This window comes from Drosophila willistoni (genome assembly GCF_018902025.1).
Source record: "Drosophila willistoni isolate 14030-0811.24 chromosome 2R unlocalized genomic scaffold, UCI_dwil_1.1 Seg167, whole genome shotgun sequence".
NCBI lineage: Eukaryota > Metazoa > Arthropoda > Insecta > Diptera > Drosophilidae > Drosophila > Drosophila willistoni.
Window position 1 is genome coordinate 23,179,985 of NW_025814050.1, and position 20,202 is coordinate 23,200,186.

General features: G+C 36.0%; 1 protein-coding gene across 1 annotated transcript; it reads left to right on the plus strand.

The window, feature by feature from the left end:
- The first annotated feature begins 1,864 nt into the window (after positions 1-1,864).
- LOC6638142 (probable cytochrome P450 28d1) lies at positions 1,865-17,726 on the plus strand. The gene is made up of 5 exons (XM_047010649.1): positions 1,865-2,707; positions 16,303-16,410; positions 16,477-17,110; positions 17,171-17,440; positions 17,511-17,726. Exons 1-5 carry the CDS (start codon positions 1,865-1,867, stop codon positions 17,675-17,677), a joined length of 2,022 nt encoding a protein of 673 aa, XP_046866605.1. The 3' UTR covers positions 17,678-17,726.
- The last annotated feature ends 2,476 nt before the right edge of the window (positions 17,727-20,202 follow it).

Here is a 20,202-nt window from a genome sequence, read left to right on the forward strand (position 1 = left end):
TTAAGTTTTATAAAGTTCAAAGAACTTCTAAGAAATTCAGAATTCGTGCATTTTAATTATTATACTTTAAAAAAATTCTATTTAATGTTAGGGGGAACCAAACATTGTGCACCTTTTTGTAGTAAAGATTTGAAAATTCTTAAATTTGAATTAATATAGGGTATCTGCCAGTCATGACTTCATCCTAATTAATGTATATGAGGACATGCTGTTAAGTTTTTCCCATTCATTTGTTTATCACACTGCCAACGGCTTTTAACTTTTTTGTCAATAAATACGGATAGTTGCTGTTCTTTTTAATTAAGGCAAACGCATTGCAGAGGCTGGAACACCAAGAGGAAAACTTACTGCGATGACAGTTGGATAAACAAGGAGTGCGGACCGGGAGGGGGTGGGGGAGGGAGCTTCTCGCTTGGCTGGTCAACCAAGGGGAGCAGCACTCACATGTCGTTGCCATTCCAGCTTGGAGACACTCGCCTTTCGGCCGCCATGCGTCATTCCCCATTCCCCAGTTCGCGCTTATGCAAATGGGTTTTAAGTCAAGAGCGAAGGTCACTGCGTCCTCTGCGGTTCTTTTTTTTTATGTTTTGCTTCTTTATTTCTACCTTCAACCTCTAGAAAAACTCATTAACGCCAGTGTTGTTGCTTTTTAAGTGTCTCTATTTTTTCTGTATTTAAGATGATTTTCTTTTTTTTTTTTTAGTTTCAATTTCCTTTTTAAGAGCAGCAAAAAAAAGGAAAGAAAAAGGTAGGAAAAGTGGTTGGTGCCAGGGAAAAGCCGCTTAAGCTCTACTCCAGTCTTTTCAATAATTCACAAAAGAGGAAAGAGAAGAAGAAACTGGGAAAATGGGAGGCGCGAATCAAAGGCCAGGTGCACAAATAGAGATAGAAATAAAAATAAACATTAGCCCAAGGCGAAAGTATTTCTCGCTTCTCTATCTGTTTTATTTTTACCTTCTGTTTTTCCCCGCTTTTTTTTTTTTGGGAATACTCGTAACACTTAATGGACTTTTACATCTTAATCATCGACTGTTTGATGTTCCATGCTGACTGTCTCGTCTGGGTAGATATGCATCCAAAGACCACTTACCAGCACCCATTTGGGATAGCAATAAAAATCCACCAAGTTTGCATAGTATAAAAGATAGCATAGCAAGAATCTAGCTTCAAGCCAGGCTACTAGTTTAATGTGACGCCCAATATAGATTCAAAAAGCAGACTTATTACAAATTTATAGATTTATAAAAATATATTTAAAAGTCAGTGCATACTTTGGAAAAGTTAATCTTAGAATATCTGCTAGAAATAATGCCAGATATGTATATATCGGCTTGTGGGAACTGCGACTCAGTGGTCAAATGTTTCATTTATGTTATGAAATTTTAAGGGAATCATATTTTCTATATTCTCAAATTAAAGAAATTGCTTCTTGTTTGTTTCTTTTGTTAACGAGCACTTATTGTGGGTTCTTGTTACCCTTTAATAAGTAAAAATAAATGATTAGTAAAAACGTTTAAAAATACTTAAAGGTTTTAAAAAATTAATATTCTATTTTCCTTGTGGATATACTTATTAATAATTTGATTGCCACCATAGGCAATGTGGATTGACTATTTAATCAGCTTTGGGGCCATTTTGTAATATGCATTAGTGTAGTGGGTTTAGGCCAAAGGGCACATCACCACCTAAATAATTCCACCTTCAACTAATTATGTCTAATTGTAGTTGTTGCTTGAGGGGCCCAAGCCGAACTGGCCCATTAGATAATTGCCTCCGAAATTATAAATCGATAAGTAGGCATTTCAATTATTGTGGTTTGGCATTAATTTTTTTTTTTTTTGTTATCAAAGACTATTTGTTCTTGATGAACCGTAATCTAACCATTATATCGGGCTCATCGCATCCAAATTTTGCCGATTTGGTGGCTGAGCAATTGGGCTTTACTCCACATCATGTTTTGCGTGGCAAATTTGCTAATGGTGAGATCCGCTTCGAGTTGCTGGAGTCGGTACGCGGATCCGACGTCTATGTGATTCAGACCAGCTGTAGTCCAATAAACGATATGTTAATGGAACTCCTGATTATGGTGCAAACATGTCGTTATGCATCGGCTAACAGGATTACGGCGGTTATACCATTTTTCCCTTATAGCCGTCAAGATAAAATGTTTTCGTGGCAGCAGCCTATAACCGCCAAATTGGTGGCAAATATGTTATCCGTGGCTGGGGCTAATCATATAGTCACCATGGATTTGCACGCGGCTCAATTGCAGGGCTTCTTTGATATACCCTGCGATAATCTGGCATCGATAGTGACCCTGATCCCATGGATACATCGATACATACCCGACTGGCAGAACGGAGTCGTAGTGGCCCCCGACAATGGCGCTGTTAAGATAGCCACCAAGTTAAGGGATAGCTTGAACTTGCCAATGGCTTTAATCCACAAGCAGAGGCGTCATAAGAATGCCCGCTATGAATTGGTTTTAGTTGGCGATGTTCATGGGAAGGTGACAATTGTGGTCGACGATATGATCGACACAAGTAATACCCTTTGCTTTGCCGCCGAACGCCTGAAAGAGGCGGGTTCTTCGAAGATCTATGCCATTGTTACCCATGGCATATTCTCTGGCGATTCGATACAAAAACTCAACGATTCGGACTACGAACTTGTCATTTGCACTAATACAATTCCACAGGCAGCCGAGGTGGCTAAGAATCCAAAATTTCGTATTGTCGATGTTTCGTATTTGTTTTCAAAAATCATTTATAATATGCATTTCAACAAAAGTGTGCAGCAAATATTCAACACACAATCATCTCTCGGAAGTCTAGAGCCATACATACAGAATAAAACGGATAGTACTTCGGTATATCAAAGTCAAATTTTTATGGATGACTCTGATCACCCTCAAGACTCCCGATCTCATCTTGTGGATACTGAAAAACGTGAAAATTCATTACCAAGTGAAAACATTGAAACACATGAACGGAAGCATGAGCAGCGTGTAAAATTATCAACAAGTGAGAACATCGACAGACCAGAAAAATCATCTCAAACTGGGGGATCAATAAAAAAAAATTAATCAAGTCAACACTTTTTTGGAACATAAATAAAAACACAAAAATTTAAATTTGAAAGTTTTTATAGATTGCAGATTTGGATTAAGGGGGGTTTCTACCTTGTTGGGCCGAAAAGGCGCTTTAAGTAAGACTTTTTTTTGGAATAAGTATAATAGATCAAGGAATGAAATTTTCCATAGTTGTTGAGAAAACTTTATTCTATGTATTAAATTTTTTTTTCGGCGATCCGTGAAAAGGGGGAGGTGGGAGGAATTTTCCAAAGGTATCCCCATTTCGTCCTTATGGAAGTCCTACCGTTCGCAAATGAAGTCTGAACCCGAAAATAAAAATTTTTTCTTAATCTTAACATTTTTCAGCAGCGCTGGTAGTAGAATTGGAAAAAAGGATCAAAAATGAAAAAGTTATGAGCTTTTTTAGAAAAAAAATTTTTTTTTGCCTATTTTTCGTTACTAATTAATTTTTTAATTTAACAATTTCCAATATATTTGGCCAATTCTACTACCAGCGCTGAACAATATTCTAAAGAACATGTGTAAAAAATTTCATAGCGATTGGTTAATTTTTGTGCCCTGTAGGACTTCCATGAGATACAAAAATGTAGTTTTGAGAAAAATACGTTTGAAAATTTGCGCTCCGGCACAGAGCGCTTGACACCACTCAACTTAACGGCCGACAACTTTCGTAATTTTACAGATTTCAACTTGAAATTACACAGTATTCTTTAAACATTTACCTATCCAAAAAGGCAATAAAAAAAAAATCGAAATTTTTTATAACACAAGGTAGAATCCCCCCTTAATTCTAGTAGACACGTGATTGATTAGATTGAGTTTTCTACTAACAATAGTTGATCTGCGTGATTCTTCTTCATATTAAGTAGTTTGAAATTGTTAACTCAATCTTAATGATACAAATTATATTAACTAGAATTACTGTTGAGGCTACTAATAGCCAACTCACACTTCAGCAAACTCAAAGTCAAACGTGCGATGAACATTATGGCATAGAAAATGTTAACTCGTTAAATGGCGATATTATCTTTTGGAATTTTGTATAAACTGTTTAAATTTGCTCTTTCCCAACTGCCAGTTGATAGACACCTCAACCTTGCCATTCATTCTTCAACTTTTGTGGCGACAAAAGTCGGGTCCGGTGAAAGAAAAACGACTTTGTATCCATTTTAATGCCAATGACTGTCAACATCTTTTGACATTTTTGCAATTTATCTGCTTACACAGCAGAAATTAATGCCACAAGTGGAGAACAAGAATATGGAAGCATGCAGCAGAAAAGCAGAAAAAGAAAAAAAAAAAAAAAAAATCAAGAAATGGAAGGGGGAAAAAAATATATATGAAGAAAAGCTTAAGGTAATCAGTATGAAGAGGCGGAGGCCATGGAGAAGGATAGCTGAAGGGAAAGTGAGACCTTTCCTTTTTGAGCTGCTGACACTTGAGCTTCATTTATTTATTTTTTTTTTTTGTTTTGTTTCTTTTCATATTCTTAACGAGCAAAAGTTATTTAACAAAAAATTATTATGCACAGTCCTTGAAAAGGACATTAAAATAAAAGGAAAAAATCTCTGCTAAAAATTTCCATAACAACAAGAAATATGTATGTATATGTGAATAGAACAAAAACATGAATGAAATTCCCAGACCAAAACAATTTTCATCGATTTCAAGTCGATGGGGAAAATCTAAAACAATGGCCGAGAAAAAAGGATGAAAAAAAATCGTGGAAAATGAAACTAGTATTTTCCCCAGGGGAAAACCAAGAGTTGGCCGTTAATTATTTGCTTTGAACTGAGGTGACAATGAAAATAATGACTCTAACATTGGCATGGGGTTTAGGTTAAGGTTTCTTTTTTTGTCGTTCTCAAAGGAGGTGACAGGAGGAAACCAAGTAAATATATATTACTGTTGGCCTTGAAAACAAATGAGGGAAAACCCAGAGAAAAGTTATTGCACTACGCCCCCAACTACCGCCGCCTCCAGTTTCTTTCTCTTAGCTGTATCTCTTCTGCAAGTCCAACAGGATAAAGTTTATTAATTGTGCGTATTACTTGGCTCTCGTCTTGTTATGACAAATAGGACGTGATGAAAATTTTCCCAAAGCAATTTAAATTGAGTAGCAAAATACGTTTTGTATACCAACTCCGACTTGGTCTATACTCTACTTGGATTTTCTATATATTGTAGAAGAAAGACTGTAAACGTTTCAAAATTAAATGTGTATATTCCCTTCCTGCTAGTAGAGTAGAGCAAACTCTTTGTTCCTTTCGGTTTTTTGTGTGTCTCGTGCAATCCCCTATTCCAGTTAATCAAATCAGCAGCGGAGGCGGCGGCAGCAACTCAGCCTTGAGCGTGGGCGTGAGAACTGGTTGAAATGAACAGGGTCTAGGATAAAGGGGACATTGCGGGGTGATTGTCGCCACAGTTCGTTGATTTTGTTACAAATAATTTAAATCTATGTCAACATTTTGAACGGAAAGCGATAATAATTCATTTTTGTTTTTCGCCACAGCTCGTGACAGCTAATCACCAGAAAGAGACAGATAGCTAAATACTCCAAGCGAATGCGAGAGAGATGGACATGAAAAACGAGACAGAGAGCAGGCAAATAAAAATGGACAGCCATTTTGAAAGATGGCGTCATGGCTGCCTGATTTCCGGCTAACCAAACCAAAGAACAGAAGAACAAAAACAAAAAAACAACCAAAATTTAAAAAAAAAAAATAAAACACCCCAGAAATAAATTCTTCCCTCATTCTTGATTTTTGTAGCTTGTGCAAAGTGAAACTGATTTTTTTATTGGTTATAATTTTAAATTGAATGTGCTGGTTAAGTATTTAAAATAAATTTTCATAAATTAATAACATTTTTATATCCTTGCGGAGGACAGTCTGCGTCAGTCGTTTGCGCTGAAAGAATTTAATGGAAAACGAAATAATTTTCAATTAGCTGTTTTAATCTGAATGACTGAATATTAATAAAATTTTAAAAAAGTTTGAACAAATATCTGTCAAATAAATTAATTGGCATGGATCATGTTTGTATCTAGAGGTTCAAAAATGTTCAAATATAACAGTTCTCCTTTATTTAAAATATTTTTAAAACTTTCCCTTTTCTTTTTTCTGCTTACTGGAAAGTCTTTTCTACCACTTTCATTTCCCATTTGTTTGCAAATTGACATCCTTTTTGCCTTTCCCATCCCCTTAACAGATTCCTTGAGCTTTTCGAATGCGATCTGAAGCTAAAGGTTGTCCAACGTTGAACTTAGGTACAAATTCGCAATTCTCAATTCATAGTCATTAACTAGTGTTTCGATTATTTGAAATCGTCTATCGTATTAACGTTTTGCATGCACATTTTAGTACAAAGTGAAACATTACAAAGTTTATTTACAATTTCTGTTTATTTGCTAGCATAAAAACAGTTTTAATTTTTATTAGTTATCAGCGTTTTATTTTCATTTTGCCGTTTGACGGTTTTTTTTGCTTGCGGATGTCCGTTTGTCAGAAGGTGTCAGGAAGTGTTAAAGTTTATTGAATTTTGTCACGAATTTGCATATTATATGGTGTTGTTTTTGCTGTTGTTGTTGTTGTTTTTTCTTTGTCATTGGTTAAATGCTGACAAATATCGTACAAGTGACATTATCATTATGCCTGTCATTTCGCTGCAATCATATTTATGAATTCAATTAAAATTGAATGTATTCAATGTGATTGTGCAGTGCAATGCACATTTCGTTTAAACAATTTAATAAAAATGAGCACATTTTGGGCTTAACGAAAATGTTGACAAAGAACTTTGTTTGAATATTTCTTGCAATGAAAAATATATAGGAAAAATGCCTAAGGTTATTGACGGCATAAGTAAATAGATATAAGAAGAAAACTATGCCTCCCTTTTCCTTTTGGGGCACGTTCTTTGTGTCTTCCTTTTATTTTTATTCTTATACCTCCTTCTCACATACACACACTGGACGCCGCAGTTTAAGGCTTCCTGTTTTCTAAGCGCTGCCCAAGACATTTTTGTTATCTTACAGCCTTCGGGCCAGTTCATAAGCCAAACAATGTGAAACAACCTGGAAAAAAGAAGAATACAGGAAAGACAAGGCAGGAAAATTTGTCATTCTCTTATGAAGGAGACAGAGAGTAGTAGAGTGGGTGGATTAAAAGGGATGCGAGAGGTGGACATCTCGGTTATACCCATTTGAGATGGTCCGTTTTGAAAACAAAAGCATCTTCTTAGCATAGTTTCACTTAGTCTGTCTGTGTGAATAATTTGACAGCATGTTTACTTATTGCGGACACTGTACTGACATTTTTGAACAAAAACTGCATGTGCAACTGTCAGACTTGTCTGGTCTGGTCTGAATTTAAATTTCCATTCTATGCTCCATGCTCTTCTCTTCTTGTCCATTTTCTGTTCTAGTTTCACTTGGTTTCCTCTAACTGTCAGCATTTTGTAATCACTCAAATGTCTGTCTATGTAAGTATGTAGCATTTACATTTGAATGTGTGTGTGTGTGTGTGATACACAGCGGGTTGAAAATCCTTGCAGCAGGAAAAATAACAATTCAATTAACTGGCATTAAGCTCAAATTGTCCAAGTAATCCCCGCGTCACTATAGTTCAGCTCAGTGTGAGTGAAAATAAAGCAAGACGATTGAAATTTACATTAAAATTTGTTACTTTACATTGGGCAATGAGGCGTATACTTAATGTACATCACGTGTGCACGGCCTGTGGCCCCTTGCCTCGGTCCTCAGTCCTCAGTCCTGTACAAATATTGATGGCAACAACCAAGAGAGAAAATATTAATAACTGCCGCCTCAAAAATTCAAGAGAACAAATTTTATCCATGCTGTAAAAAGTAAAAGAATGTTTGCAGTCGTTTATCCCATGCACATTAAGTTTCTCAACTTGAACCTGATCAAAAGTTTCATTAAATAAATTGCAATCAAATTATGCACTTTATTCAGAAAGTTAATTTCCTTTTCTGCTGTTCAAAATGGAATGATATGATGTTTTAAAAATGTTTCGAATCATAATTATAGTTGTATTTTTTTCCATTTTTATTTAAGACTTTTTCAATATTTATTTCTTGAAGGTTTTTCACTTTTCTTTTGTCTTAAAAGATGAACTCATGTAAAGAGACTTAAACTATAACTGGAAAAAGTCGCCTTTCAAGCAAAATGAATTTGAATATACTTTTAAACTTTTCCAGCACTTGATCTGAGGGACTACAGTAAAATATATGAAAAATGGTTTTATCGGGTTAATGAAAAAAGATGCCACATAATGGCCGAAAGTTGTTAGACTTTAACAATGGATTTAAAGCAAAGCCCTGACAGAAAAGCTTTAAAAAGACATTTGAAAATTTTTCTTAAATTGTTTGTTGTCTTCAAAAATTAAGTACCTCCCTAGTAGTCTGAATTAACTATAACATATACATCTAATTTAAATTTCTTGTTAACTTGAGGCTGTGAATCTCAGCAATCCACTTAACGATTGCGTATGTATATTTTTGAAATACTATAAAAATGTTTGTTTTTATATGTGTGTTTCTATTTTAGCATAGGTTTGTGATACCCTTAAGAATTGCTTTCTGCAATTAATTACATTTTTTCAACTGAAAAGCCTTTTTGCCATCCATCATTTGCACCGGTGCGCCTGTTGAAACTTCAACTCCTTTCATTTAACTAGATGTTGCTCCTTTTATTTGAAGAGCATTTATGAACAAGAGCACGGACTGGCGTAAGAGTTCCAGGTGGCAGGTAAAGCCTGTCAGTCATTAGTACATTTAATAGACAGAACATGTTGGGAGTCCTTTATGTGTATGTGGGGCGATGTCTTGTTCTCTCGCCGGCAAGTGCGTTTCGTTGTAGAAAAAGTCAAATTTAATTGTTTGCAAAATAATTTTACAAATGTTAAAGCCAAAGAAATAGACACACACACACCCACAAATGATGACTAGGCAGGGCAAATTTTGTTTTCCTCCACCTGAGAAGGAGGGGAAGCACACCTGTAGGCTGGATTTTATCCTCCTTGGGGCTTGGATTTGGCGGGTTTTTTTTTTTTTTGGTTTTTATTTTCAACGCAAATTTCAGTGCAGATGTCAAAAAGGATAATGAGCTTGGGGGTGATGTTGGGTGATGGAGTGGAGTTGGGTGGTAAATTCCAAAGCTAAGCGTTTCCCAGCGTGGAAAATCAGCTTTAGGCGTGCATGCCATTTGAATATATATACATAATAATTTTCCTTTTTCTTTTTTTTATTCTGGGGCAGACCAATGACTAGAAAAGGGAGGTTAAAAATTGACAATTTGTTAGAGGTATCACAAATGGGAAAGAAAAATCCTATCGGATTCATTTCTTGATGTTTTTTTTTCTTTGTTTTTTTTGGCTATCAGAATTATTGCAAACAATTTTCAATTGCTCATGCAATGGAAACACAATGTACTCTGGCTTAAAAAGCTTGAAATTATGTTATACAAATAAATATCATTTCTAAGATTTTAAAGCTTTTGAAAATACTATTTTAGTAGCAGTTTTAAAGTAAGTTTTCATATTTCAGAATTTTCTTTTCGATCATTTAAGAGCACTTAGATTCTGATACTCTATTGCAGTTGATCCTTAATGTTTTTGTAGTAAAGTAACGAGAAAAGCTTTGCTATGGAAACGTTCTTTAGTCAATTGGTTTGTTTGTTATGAATTCGTGTTTCTTTTATATGTACATATACTTATTAAGTATACAATATTTGATTTTGTTGGCCAGTTGCCATTCTGTTGGTCGTTAACCTTAGCCAAAAACAATTAAAAGCCCAATTTTGAAATGTCGTGAGTGCCATGAATATTCATTAAATGTGTGCGCGATGAATTTAATAATTAAATAGTTTGAATATAAATGCGTCTACCATCAGCAGCTTCAACAGCAGCAACAGAAACGACCACAACAGTGGCAGGACCAACATTTTTGGGTTGTTGTTTTCTATTGTCTAGTTGCCCAAAAAAGGAAAAAAAAAAACAAAAAGTATACAACGGAGAAAACAACATTCAGCCAGTAAATGATAGAGACAGAGAAAGAGAAAGAGAGAGAGATACATACAGACAGAAGAAGAAGAGATAGTGGGAGAAACGGCCATGTCTAAATTAACAAATGAATTATTTAGTACGCACACTTTTGGTGGGCAACGTTTGGGATTAGAACAATGCGAATTAGGTGCGAATGACCAGGCGGGGATTACCTTAAATGCGAAACTGTGTAATTTGCTTAAAAGCGTTGAATGCTAAGCATACAAAATTCCAAGCATACTTAAGTCACGTTTTCAACTTAAAGTCCTGAGCACAACGAGCTACGAAAAAAATAAAAACAAACAAACCAAATATAAAACCGAATTCCAAGAAAGAAGAATCTCTTTGTAATAAAGGGTAATTTATTTTTTAAATAAACCAAAAGACCTCCCACGCTTTATAAAGAATTTAAGGAGTTTGAATAAAAGCTTTTACTATACAGAACGCCCCAAGAATCAAATGAAATTATTGTTAAAAACATCACAATAAAATCTAATACAACGAAATTACGACAACAATTTGTGAGATGTTGAGATGTTTTGTTTATGTGATTATGGACTTCAATCTAGTCATAATATTAAAACATATCTACTATATCATTCAGAAAAGTTTCTGTTTTCTTTTTTCTTTTGCTGATTAAGTTACCTTGATGCACCTGTGCATGGTTAAGATTTTGCTAAATGTTCAGTCAGCCTGTCAGTCAGGTCAACAATCTTGAATGTTTTATGGTTTGTATTGCCAACTAAATGTCTGCATTTTCTTTCAAATATTTTCTCCCAATCCGCCCCTCGACTGAGATTGATGTCTGCTTGTGGCAGATGCTGCGGCATGTGTGGAAAATTTGTAGAAAAAAATATTTTACTATGACGTGGAATCTCCCAGATGAAAGTGTCAACAAGTTTCTGCAAGAATCTCTGCAATGCAGAAGGCAATAAGATAACATATTGATATAAGTATATGCACATATATGTTTTTTGTGGTTAGAACTAAACAGACTGGAGTCTGGTGAATGTGCAGATATTTTGAAACTGGAATGAAACAAAAGCAAGGCAATCGTAAAACTAATCCATCAAGCTGCTTCAAAAAATAACCAAAAAGGTAACTTTGCTTTTTGGTTCACCAATTGAAATGGTCTTCAGTGGCTAAAATTCACTAAAAACTGAGCCAAAAGCAGAAAATGTAAACTGCCATTCACCTTTTAGCGTAAAACTGCTAAAGCATCTCAAATAAATCGCATGTGGCATAGCAAATTTCATAAATTTCCAAAGCAAGGACAAACATTATCGAATCAGGATATTGGTGATATATAAACACAACGTAATAAATAAATAATGTCACAAAAATAATACTTTTAATAACAATGGATTCTTTAATATTTTTTTTTATTCATTGGCACCACGAAAATTTCTATGACGAGCAATTTCATGGATTTTATGGGTCATAAAGAGTTTCTTTATAATGGTCATAAATAGGTGGATCAGGTCCATGTCTCACTGGCACAATATAAATTGTTTCTAAAGCAATTGTCTGACTAATTATTTGGGGGTGACAAAAGGCCAGAGAAATATAATGCCAAAATATCATATGCTTCTAACATATTAATCATACGCAATGTGAACTGCACAAAATTGAAATGATGCAGCAGTAAAAATGGGAAAAGCAACCACACGCGACACTGTCTGTGTGTGTGTGTCAGTGTGAGTGAAAGGAAGAAAAGCAAATAAATATAGTATGTATAAGCATCATAAATGCTGCGGCAGCAAAAACAAATAAATTGAAAAACATAAAATTTCTCTCCTTTTGCTTATTTTGCGCGCAACGAATTTTAAATATTTTATTAGCATTTTTCTCCTTGAACCACTTCAGACAAAGAGACAGACACACACACACATACACACGCACACTTATGCATAAACATATTTATATGCACACACTTCAAGTTGAAGGCAAAAACAAATATGTACAAATACAAAAGCACTTTCGAAACTCACTCTACATACATGTACTTCCTTTTTATACCCTTTCACTTTAAAGTATCAGAAAAAAGTTAAGCAGTTTGATTATCAAAACAATTATTGCCACCATAGAGATTCATTATTAAGAAACCATGAGCAAAATATTATCGATTAGTACATCGATTAATTAAATTCATTGCAATTAAATTTCTGAAATTTCTAGAAACTCCAAATGTCATTCAAAGACCTTGACTCTTTAGAGGGTATATCGTATTCGGCTACCTTTGGAATTCACTTATGCCTTCTTTATGGAAAATTGAAAAATGTTATCATAAAACGAAAAAATTATTTGTATTTCCCATGCCGTGTCACATAAGAATCAACATAATTTTAATCATACAATATTTTAGAGAATTCAACGATGCCTTTTAATTTCAAAAGTTCATTTAAGTTTTGGGTTTACCTGGCTCTTAGTTGGCATGCACTTTCTGCTAAAAGTCACAAAACTTGCAACTTGCGAAAAAGTTTTTCGTTCGTTTTGTTCTTCTTATTAGTTGCAGCTTTGCTTAGCCCAATTCCAGACCAAATAGTTGGCATAGAAGCTGGAAAATCTAGGGATTAAGATTAAATTAAAAAACAGATGGGTAATTTCTACAGATATCTAAGAAAAGTTTCAAACTGTAGTATATGTATGTTTTTTTAAAACTGCAGCTTACTATTCTTGTTAGGGAAATACTGAAAAGTCTGAATTATCTAGAAAACAAGCCACAGAAGAATTTTGAATTTTCTTTCACCATTCTATGCCAAACATATTTTCTCTTGAGTGCCTCTTTACTTCATGTCAGCTCTATCAAATTGTATTAATCTATTGAAACTGAGATAACAACCAACAAACAGGCTTAAGCATTGATGAGTTTTCCAAGTCCTGAAAATCCTACACATGCAGTTATTGCCCAAGTTTTCTTTCATTTGTAATAGAGAACTTATGTAGGTCAAGTTTTGTGCACTGAAACTGCAACTGCAACTGCGACTTTGGCCAATAAAACTTTCATCAGCAGTGCGGTGACTAGAAAACAGAGGGAATTTTCCAAGACAGACAGACGGACGGAATGCGAATGGGGGGAAGGGTTGGGCCACTAACTTTGTTATACGTCCACGTGGCGCGGAACAATGCAGCAGTTAGTCAGAGAACCGAAACGGAGTTTGAGTCGGTATCACAGGCGGAGACGGAGATGGAGGATGAGGAAGAGAGTCAGAGTCGTTGGCAATTTTGCGTAACTGTTCTCGGTGTGCCGCTGTCGCCGTTACGGTTCTGCTTCGTTAGTGTTTCACAGTCAGTGGGAAAAATAAACTTTCGGCGACGACGACGAGATGGAGGAACAACCGAAAAACGGATGTCACTGCAGCAGATAATGTTGCATCAAATGTTTTGGCCTCGCACGTGTGCCAGCCCCGCCCACATTTTTGCAAAAACCCACAACTCGTACTTTGTTTGTGCAATCGTCAGTGAAAATGCTGCGTATCTACTTTACCTGCTTTTCCCTCCATAAAAACAAATGGTAAGTCGGGGTGTCGACATCTAGTCAGGGTCCTGGAATGTCCTTTGAGTAGCTGAGAAAAAGGACGTTTTTGGAATATTGAATGCAATCCTGCATCCTTAGATGACCCCAACTTTTTTTGATACCAATCTGTAGAGATTTTCAGGGACATCTTAGCATGTCTTTTTGTCCTGCGGCAGGATTTGTGGACTCTAGAGCTAAAAAACGAAACGAGGATAATTTTCTCGATGCCATATCTCAGCGGACATTATACAAATTCGACAAGACACACTTTTTTTGGATTTTCCAGGAGCAGGACTCGCGATATATTTGCCATTTTTCGCCAAACAGAAAAGTTCTTTTATCTCTGTTTCCTGAACGAGTTTCATGGATCTGTTAGCATTAGTCGAAGCGGAACACTATGTGACATTTATGTGGTTTTTGCGATTTTTGCCCATTTTTCCGAGGGGGTTACAAAAATTCGAGCAATATTTATTAAATGATATTGCAAATCCTTGAATGCACTGCCAGGCGGGTTTTTTGAAGTTAGCGGGCAACGAAAATAGAAGTTATAACGACGAAATTTACTCTGGAGAAAATATGAAATACCAGGCCAACAGAATTACTTAGTTAGGTGGCTGCTTTAAATTTATTTTTTAATGATTAACAGACAATTGAGCATTTGATTTTTATACCCTTGCAAACGGGGTATATTAATTTTGGTCAGAAGTGTGCAACGCATAGAAGGAAGCATCTCTGACCATATAAAGTATATATATTCTTGATCAGCACGACGAGACGAGTTCAAATCGCCATGTCCGTCCGTCCGTCTGTATGAACACGCAGATCTCGGAGACTATAAGAGCTAGAGCCACCAAATTTGGTATGTAGACTCGTGTCGTATGTAAATATATAGAGTTAATTGGAATTTCGGCCACGCCCCCAGAATTTACATAAAACTGTTTTTCTTAAAAAGTATAACAGCTGGAGACATCAAATTTGGTTTACATACTCAATTAGTTAGCGCGCAGAAAAACATTGTTCCTACTTTTTGCTACGCCTCCTGCCGCCCCCGGAATTGACATAAATCAGATTTTCTTAAAAACTATGTAGGCTACCGACATTAAATTTGGTATGTAAGCTAGCTTAATAGACGCGCAGATATTGACTATTTAAAAATTTTGACACGCCCATTTCCGCCCCCGCAAATTAAACAAAACTAATTTTCTCGAAAACTAACAAAGATAAAGTCACCAAATTTAGTATCGATACTGGCTTAGTATGAGCGCAAAATATATATATTTTAATATGTTGCCACGCCCACTTTCGCTTCCATAATTTAGAAAAAACCGATTGGCTCTTGCAATTTTTTGACCATCGCGATCAAATTTGGCAGACTAATAAATCTTATCTATTTCTATCAAACTACCAAATTTTATTGAAATCGGACAAGAAACATGCAAAATATGCGTATGAACGTAAGTATTTTGCTACGCGATTCATAAGGGCAGAATTGGCATGTTAAAACAATTTAATAGACATACATTTGGTTTTCGAAATTTTAAATATTTTGTTGGTGTTTAGATTATATAAAATAAGATAACATTAAGACACATTATTAAACATATAAACATTATAATATAGAACAAATGGAAATGTATGTCAATTAAGTATGTAACCCGATTATAAATATCGATGGCTCATCAATCATAAGTAGATCTGATATGGTCAGCAGTAAACAATAAAAACCTAGTTAATTAAGCTGTATTTGTTTCACCTGGTGTATGGTATACCCAAGTCGGCGAGACGACTTACTTACTTCCTTCTAATCTGGAATTTCAAATACTGGTCTAATCGCGGCGATAAAACCCGAAAATCGTGGCCCTGGTGGAAAGTTTTCCAAGCATGTTTACACAAAAATTCAACACCAGCAAACTGCTTTGAAAACATCGAAATCTGCAGATGCATTTTCTGCTGCTTAAAGTGTTTCTTATCTCTCCTATCAAACCATTCTAAAAGAAACATCTACGGTGTCTTGATAAGAATAATGAAATTCAGTTGGTGGTCACTTTATCATTTTGTTCCCAGCAGTTGGTCCTCATTATGCTCAATTGAGATCGGATAAATTCAGCTTCTGTATGCTGTTCCAGTTTAGTTTGATTTTGTTCGCACCAGTGAGCGGAACTCTAGAAAATGGGTGCAATCTGTGTGACATTGTTTCTACTGGCTGCCCTTGTGGCCTTGATATATGTATTTCTAGTGTGGAATTTCAATTACTGGTCTAATCGTGGCATTAAAACAGCAAAATCATGGCCCCTGGTGGGAAGTTTTCCAAGCATGTTTACACAAAAAAGGATTGCTATTTACGACATTGAGGATATCTATCTGTAAGTCCTTGTAATCTGAAGGTCCTTTCAATTGCTTTAATTTTGGATTTAAATGCTTTAGAAAATACAAGCGCACTGAGAATTTTGTTGGTGTCATTAATACTCGTTTGCCGCAGTTGCTCGTTCTTAGCCCGGAATATGCTCATAAAATATTCGTCTCGAATTTTAGTAGCTTTCACGATAATGAAATTTCCAAGTTTGTGCGTAAATATATCATATATGCTTAGCATTTGTATTATGAAATATTCAATCATTCGAAATTAGGTCAGCCAAAAGGTGGACAAAATTTTGGCAAATAATCCCTTTGCATTAACAGGTAACGCTTGGAAGAAGAAGCGAGCCGAAATAACGCCTGGCTTGACTGCCAAACGTGTAAGATATTATAAAACTACATTAGTTATCATTATTTTCTCTTAACTGATTGAGATCTCTGTTCAGGTGGGTGCCATCTATCCTGTAACTCAAAGCGTGTGTCGCCAGTTTGTTGACTACATCAAGGGGCAACAACTCATGGCTTCATCGGAAGGCCTAAATGCCAAGGATCTTTGTCTCTGTTATACTACCGAAGTCGTTGCGGATTGTGTTCTAGGCATTAGTGCAAAAAGTTTCACTGATAATCCCACGCCACTGGTGGACATGATTAAGCGCGTGTTTGAGCAATCTTTCGGGCTTAAATTCTTTACGATGATTGCCAACATTTGGCCACCAATAAGAAAGTTTTTCACTGTTGGACTTTTTGCCAAGGATGTGGAAGAATTCTTTTTTGATCTGATGCAGAAATGTATTTATTTGCGACGTCAAGATCCAAAGCTACAGGATCGTACTGATTTTCTCAACTACATGCTGCTGCATTTACAGGATAAAAAGGGTTTAAACACTCCGGAGTTGATTTCGCATACCGTGAGTATTCTTACTGATGGCTTTGGGACTACCGCATTGGTACTGGCTCATACATTATTGCTGTTAGCTCGTTATCCCGAGGAACAACGAAAATTAAGAGAGGAACTTGGTAACAGTAACGTGACGTTTGAAAAACTTAGTGAGCTGCCTTTTCTAGATGCCTGTATAAATGGTGGGTTGCCATGGGAAGATGTCCATAAAAAGAAATATTAATTTTTGTTTTTGTCTTTAGAAACACTTCGCCTGATTCCACCACTTTTGTCTGGTCGTAAGATAGTAACCGAATCCTATGATTTTGTTAATAAGAATGGTGTCCGAGTGCGCGTGGAACCTGGTGATGCTGTCATTGTTCCTGTCTATTCTTTCCACCATGATCCACAATACTATGATGAGCCTGAAGAATTCAAGCCCGAGCGTTTTCTAGAGATCAATGGAGGTGTCCGAAAGTACAGAGATCAAGGGGTCTTCTTTGGCTTCGGTGACGGGCCAAGAATTTGCCCAGGTAAGGCATATGCAATGCTATTCTCCATTTTATTACTGATTTGAATCTTTATTTGGCTTTGACTTAATAGGTATGCGTTTTGCTCTAACACAAATGAAGGCAGCTTTGGTCGAAATTTTACAGAATTTCAACATAAAGATCAATCCAAAGACCCGCAAGGATAATGTTTTAGAAGATACTTACTTCATGGCATCATTAAAAAATGGCATATGGTTAAATTTCGAAGCAATACAATAACTACAATATTAAGAATTGAATATGTACATAAGCTTCGCAATCAAAATCCATTTGTGATGACACAATCAATTTAGACGTTTCTTATCTTTTTCTTATTACTGTGTATACTACAAATTTTTGCTTATATGGTTAACGCATTAGATAAATATTTTGTGTTTAGTCACGACTCAGGGCCAGTTGAACCAAAGGCAATACCTTAATCGAAGATAAATTACGCTCTCATTGAGAGTACGAACGTTCGGGTTTTTCCCGAAGTTCTCTGTCCCATCTATGTGTTCTATGGTTAGTGGTCATAACATAAGTATGTAACTAACTTATCAATTGCAAACTCCTTCAAAATATTTCACTTTCACAGTATCTTGTATTTTTGATACAAGTCTTCGCCACAATGAATAAAATCGTAAAATTGCAATCATCGGGTGGTCAGATTTTCGAAACGAACATTGCCACTGTGAAGTGTTCGGGGACTATTACGAAATTTTTAGAGGATAATAGTTCTGCTGACATAGTTCCTTTGACCGATGTGAACTCTGAGATATTGCAAATGATTCTCGTTTGAGCGAAACATCACATTGATGAGCCAGAGATCCAGAATGATATAAGTCCATGGGATAGGCAATTTCTGCAAGTGGATCTGAGTGTATTCCTCGAAATTCTTATGGCTGCTTACGCTTTGGACATAAAGGATCTAGTGCTTGCAGGCTGTCGCACTTTGGCCGAACTGATTAAAGATAAAACTCCCGATCAACTACGGGCCGCTTTTCGTATACCAGATGTTATCCCCACTGGCGGCTAGAAGAATATGTAGGAGAGAGTAAAGCAAATACAGAATAAAGAGCATCTAAAAATACATAATTAAACTGAGTTCTGCTTTTGCGTCAATACCCTACATTTATAGGGTATGTACAAGAAAAGTTTCCTGTCAACGACTGGGTTAGCATAAATTTCGATTGTATTTGCTACTCGCTCTTGCCATTTTCTTCAATTATTTGGCAAATTCGTGGTCAGGCTGGAAAATTTATTTGAAGTACAAGTAGTGCATTCGCATTGGTTTTCCACTTCAATTAACCTGAATACTCATCAACAGAGGAAGCCTTTGACACATTTCATGTTTATTTCCAGATAATATAGCAAGTTTTGCCTGCCACGTTTATTTGGTTGAAATGAGGCAGCTGTAAAATCACTTTGATTCACTTCACAATTTAATTGAACAGAACTATATTTAATATGAATTTGCAACTGAAACAGCAGTTAAGGGAACATGTAACTTTTGTTTTCTCATATTTTCTCAAAGGTTGAAATATTGCAAAATATTTTCAGTATTTCAAAATTTTCAGTATAAATCAAAAAAAACTTCCGATTCTTTTAGAATACCTTCACCAAACTTGGTTGAAAAATATTATGTTTAAATAAAAAAAAAACATCGGCTTACTTTTATGAGACGACGTTATAAAAAATCATAGCCAATGGCAAACCACCCGCTGAACTGGTAGCCTCAATATTCTGATTGAAAGCATCATGTTTACCATTTTAAAAATTTTTTGGTGGCAATGGCAACCAAATGAAGCATGCAAACATGAAAGGAAACAATGATGGAACAACCAAACAACAGGCAACATGAACACCAACAACGCCAACTAACACGCACACGCACACACACATGCAAACAGCCAACCACAAAAGGATGAAGAAGCAAACGTGTATGCGAGACGAAAGGACCAAGCAACGCCAAAACGGATGTTGATTGACTTTCAACGCATACGGAAGTTTGATAAACAAAAATGGCCGACACACTTTTCACTTTTCTTTTTCATTCCTTCTTTCCTCTTATTTTTCGCAAGAAAAATTTGCATGACTGACAAGACACATGTGGGAAGACGATGACGAAGAATTTTGCTCTTGATTAGGGTTAACTGGCGGCATAATTATGGATGTACCTACATTGTATAATGTAAACAGATACGAGCGGGGCGGGGGGTATGCTACCTATATTTTTGTAGCAGCAACAATGGAGTAGACTGATGGCTCTCTTCCACCGATTTCTTTTTATGCCCCAAAAGTCTCCGACATGTGCTTGAGCTTCTCGTCCTTTTTGTTAAGGCTCAGTGAAGCAATTCTTCAGCATTTGAACCGGTTTAAGCTGCCTGAGAGAATCTGTTTTCTTTTGCCTCAGCTAGGCAGCAACACAATAGCAAAAGAAATTGATACGTTTTTACAGTTTTTAAGCCTGGCCCCCTTTACTAAGGCTAAGTCAAGAGTACACTGTGTAACAAAAGTGAGGCACAAATCAGAACGAGAGGCAACATAAAGGATTTTGAGTATTTTCAGCTGAGATATCAATATCAATTAATAGGGAAACGAATTGGAGTACAGAAATTTGAGATTTATTTTAAAGTGACGCGAATTCCCCAACGGGCAAAGTAATGTGTTCGATGGTGCCCCTAGAGGAGTCTGGTAAATGGCAAATGAATGTTTGCTGTCGGACATCAGATTGGGTCGTAATGGGGCAGGGATAGATAGGGAGT

Bases quoted from the DNA above. Each gene is read 5' to 3' on its own strand.
- LOC6638142 (XM_047010649.1), top strand. From the start codon at position 1,865: ATGAACCGTAATCTAACCATTATATCGGGCTCATCGCATCCAAATTTT. The intron at 2,708-16,302 runs GTGGCTAAGAAT...ATTCGAAATTAG, and splicing joins CAATTCCACAGGCAGCCGAG to GTCAGCCAAAAGGTGGACAA. The intron at 17,441-17,510 runs GTAAGGCATATG...TTGACTTAATAG, and splicing joins CGGGCCAAGAATTTGCCCAG to GTATGCGTTTTGCTCTAACA.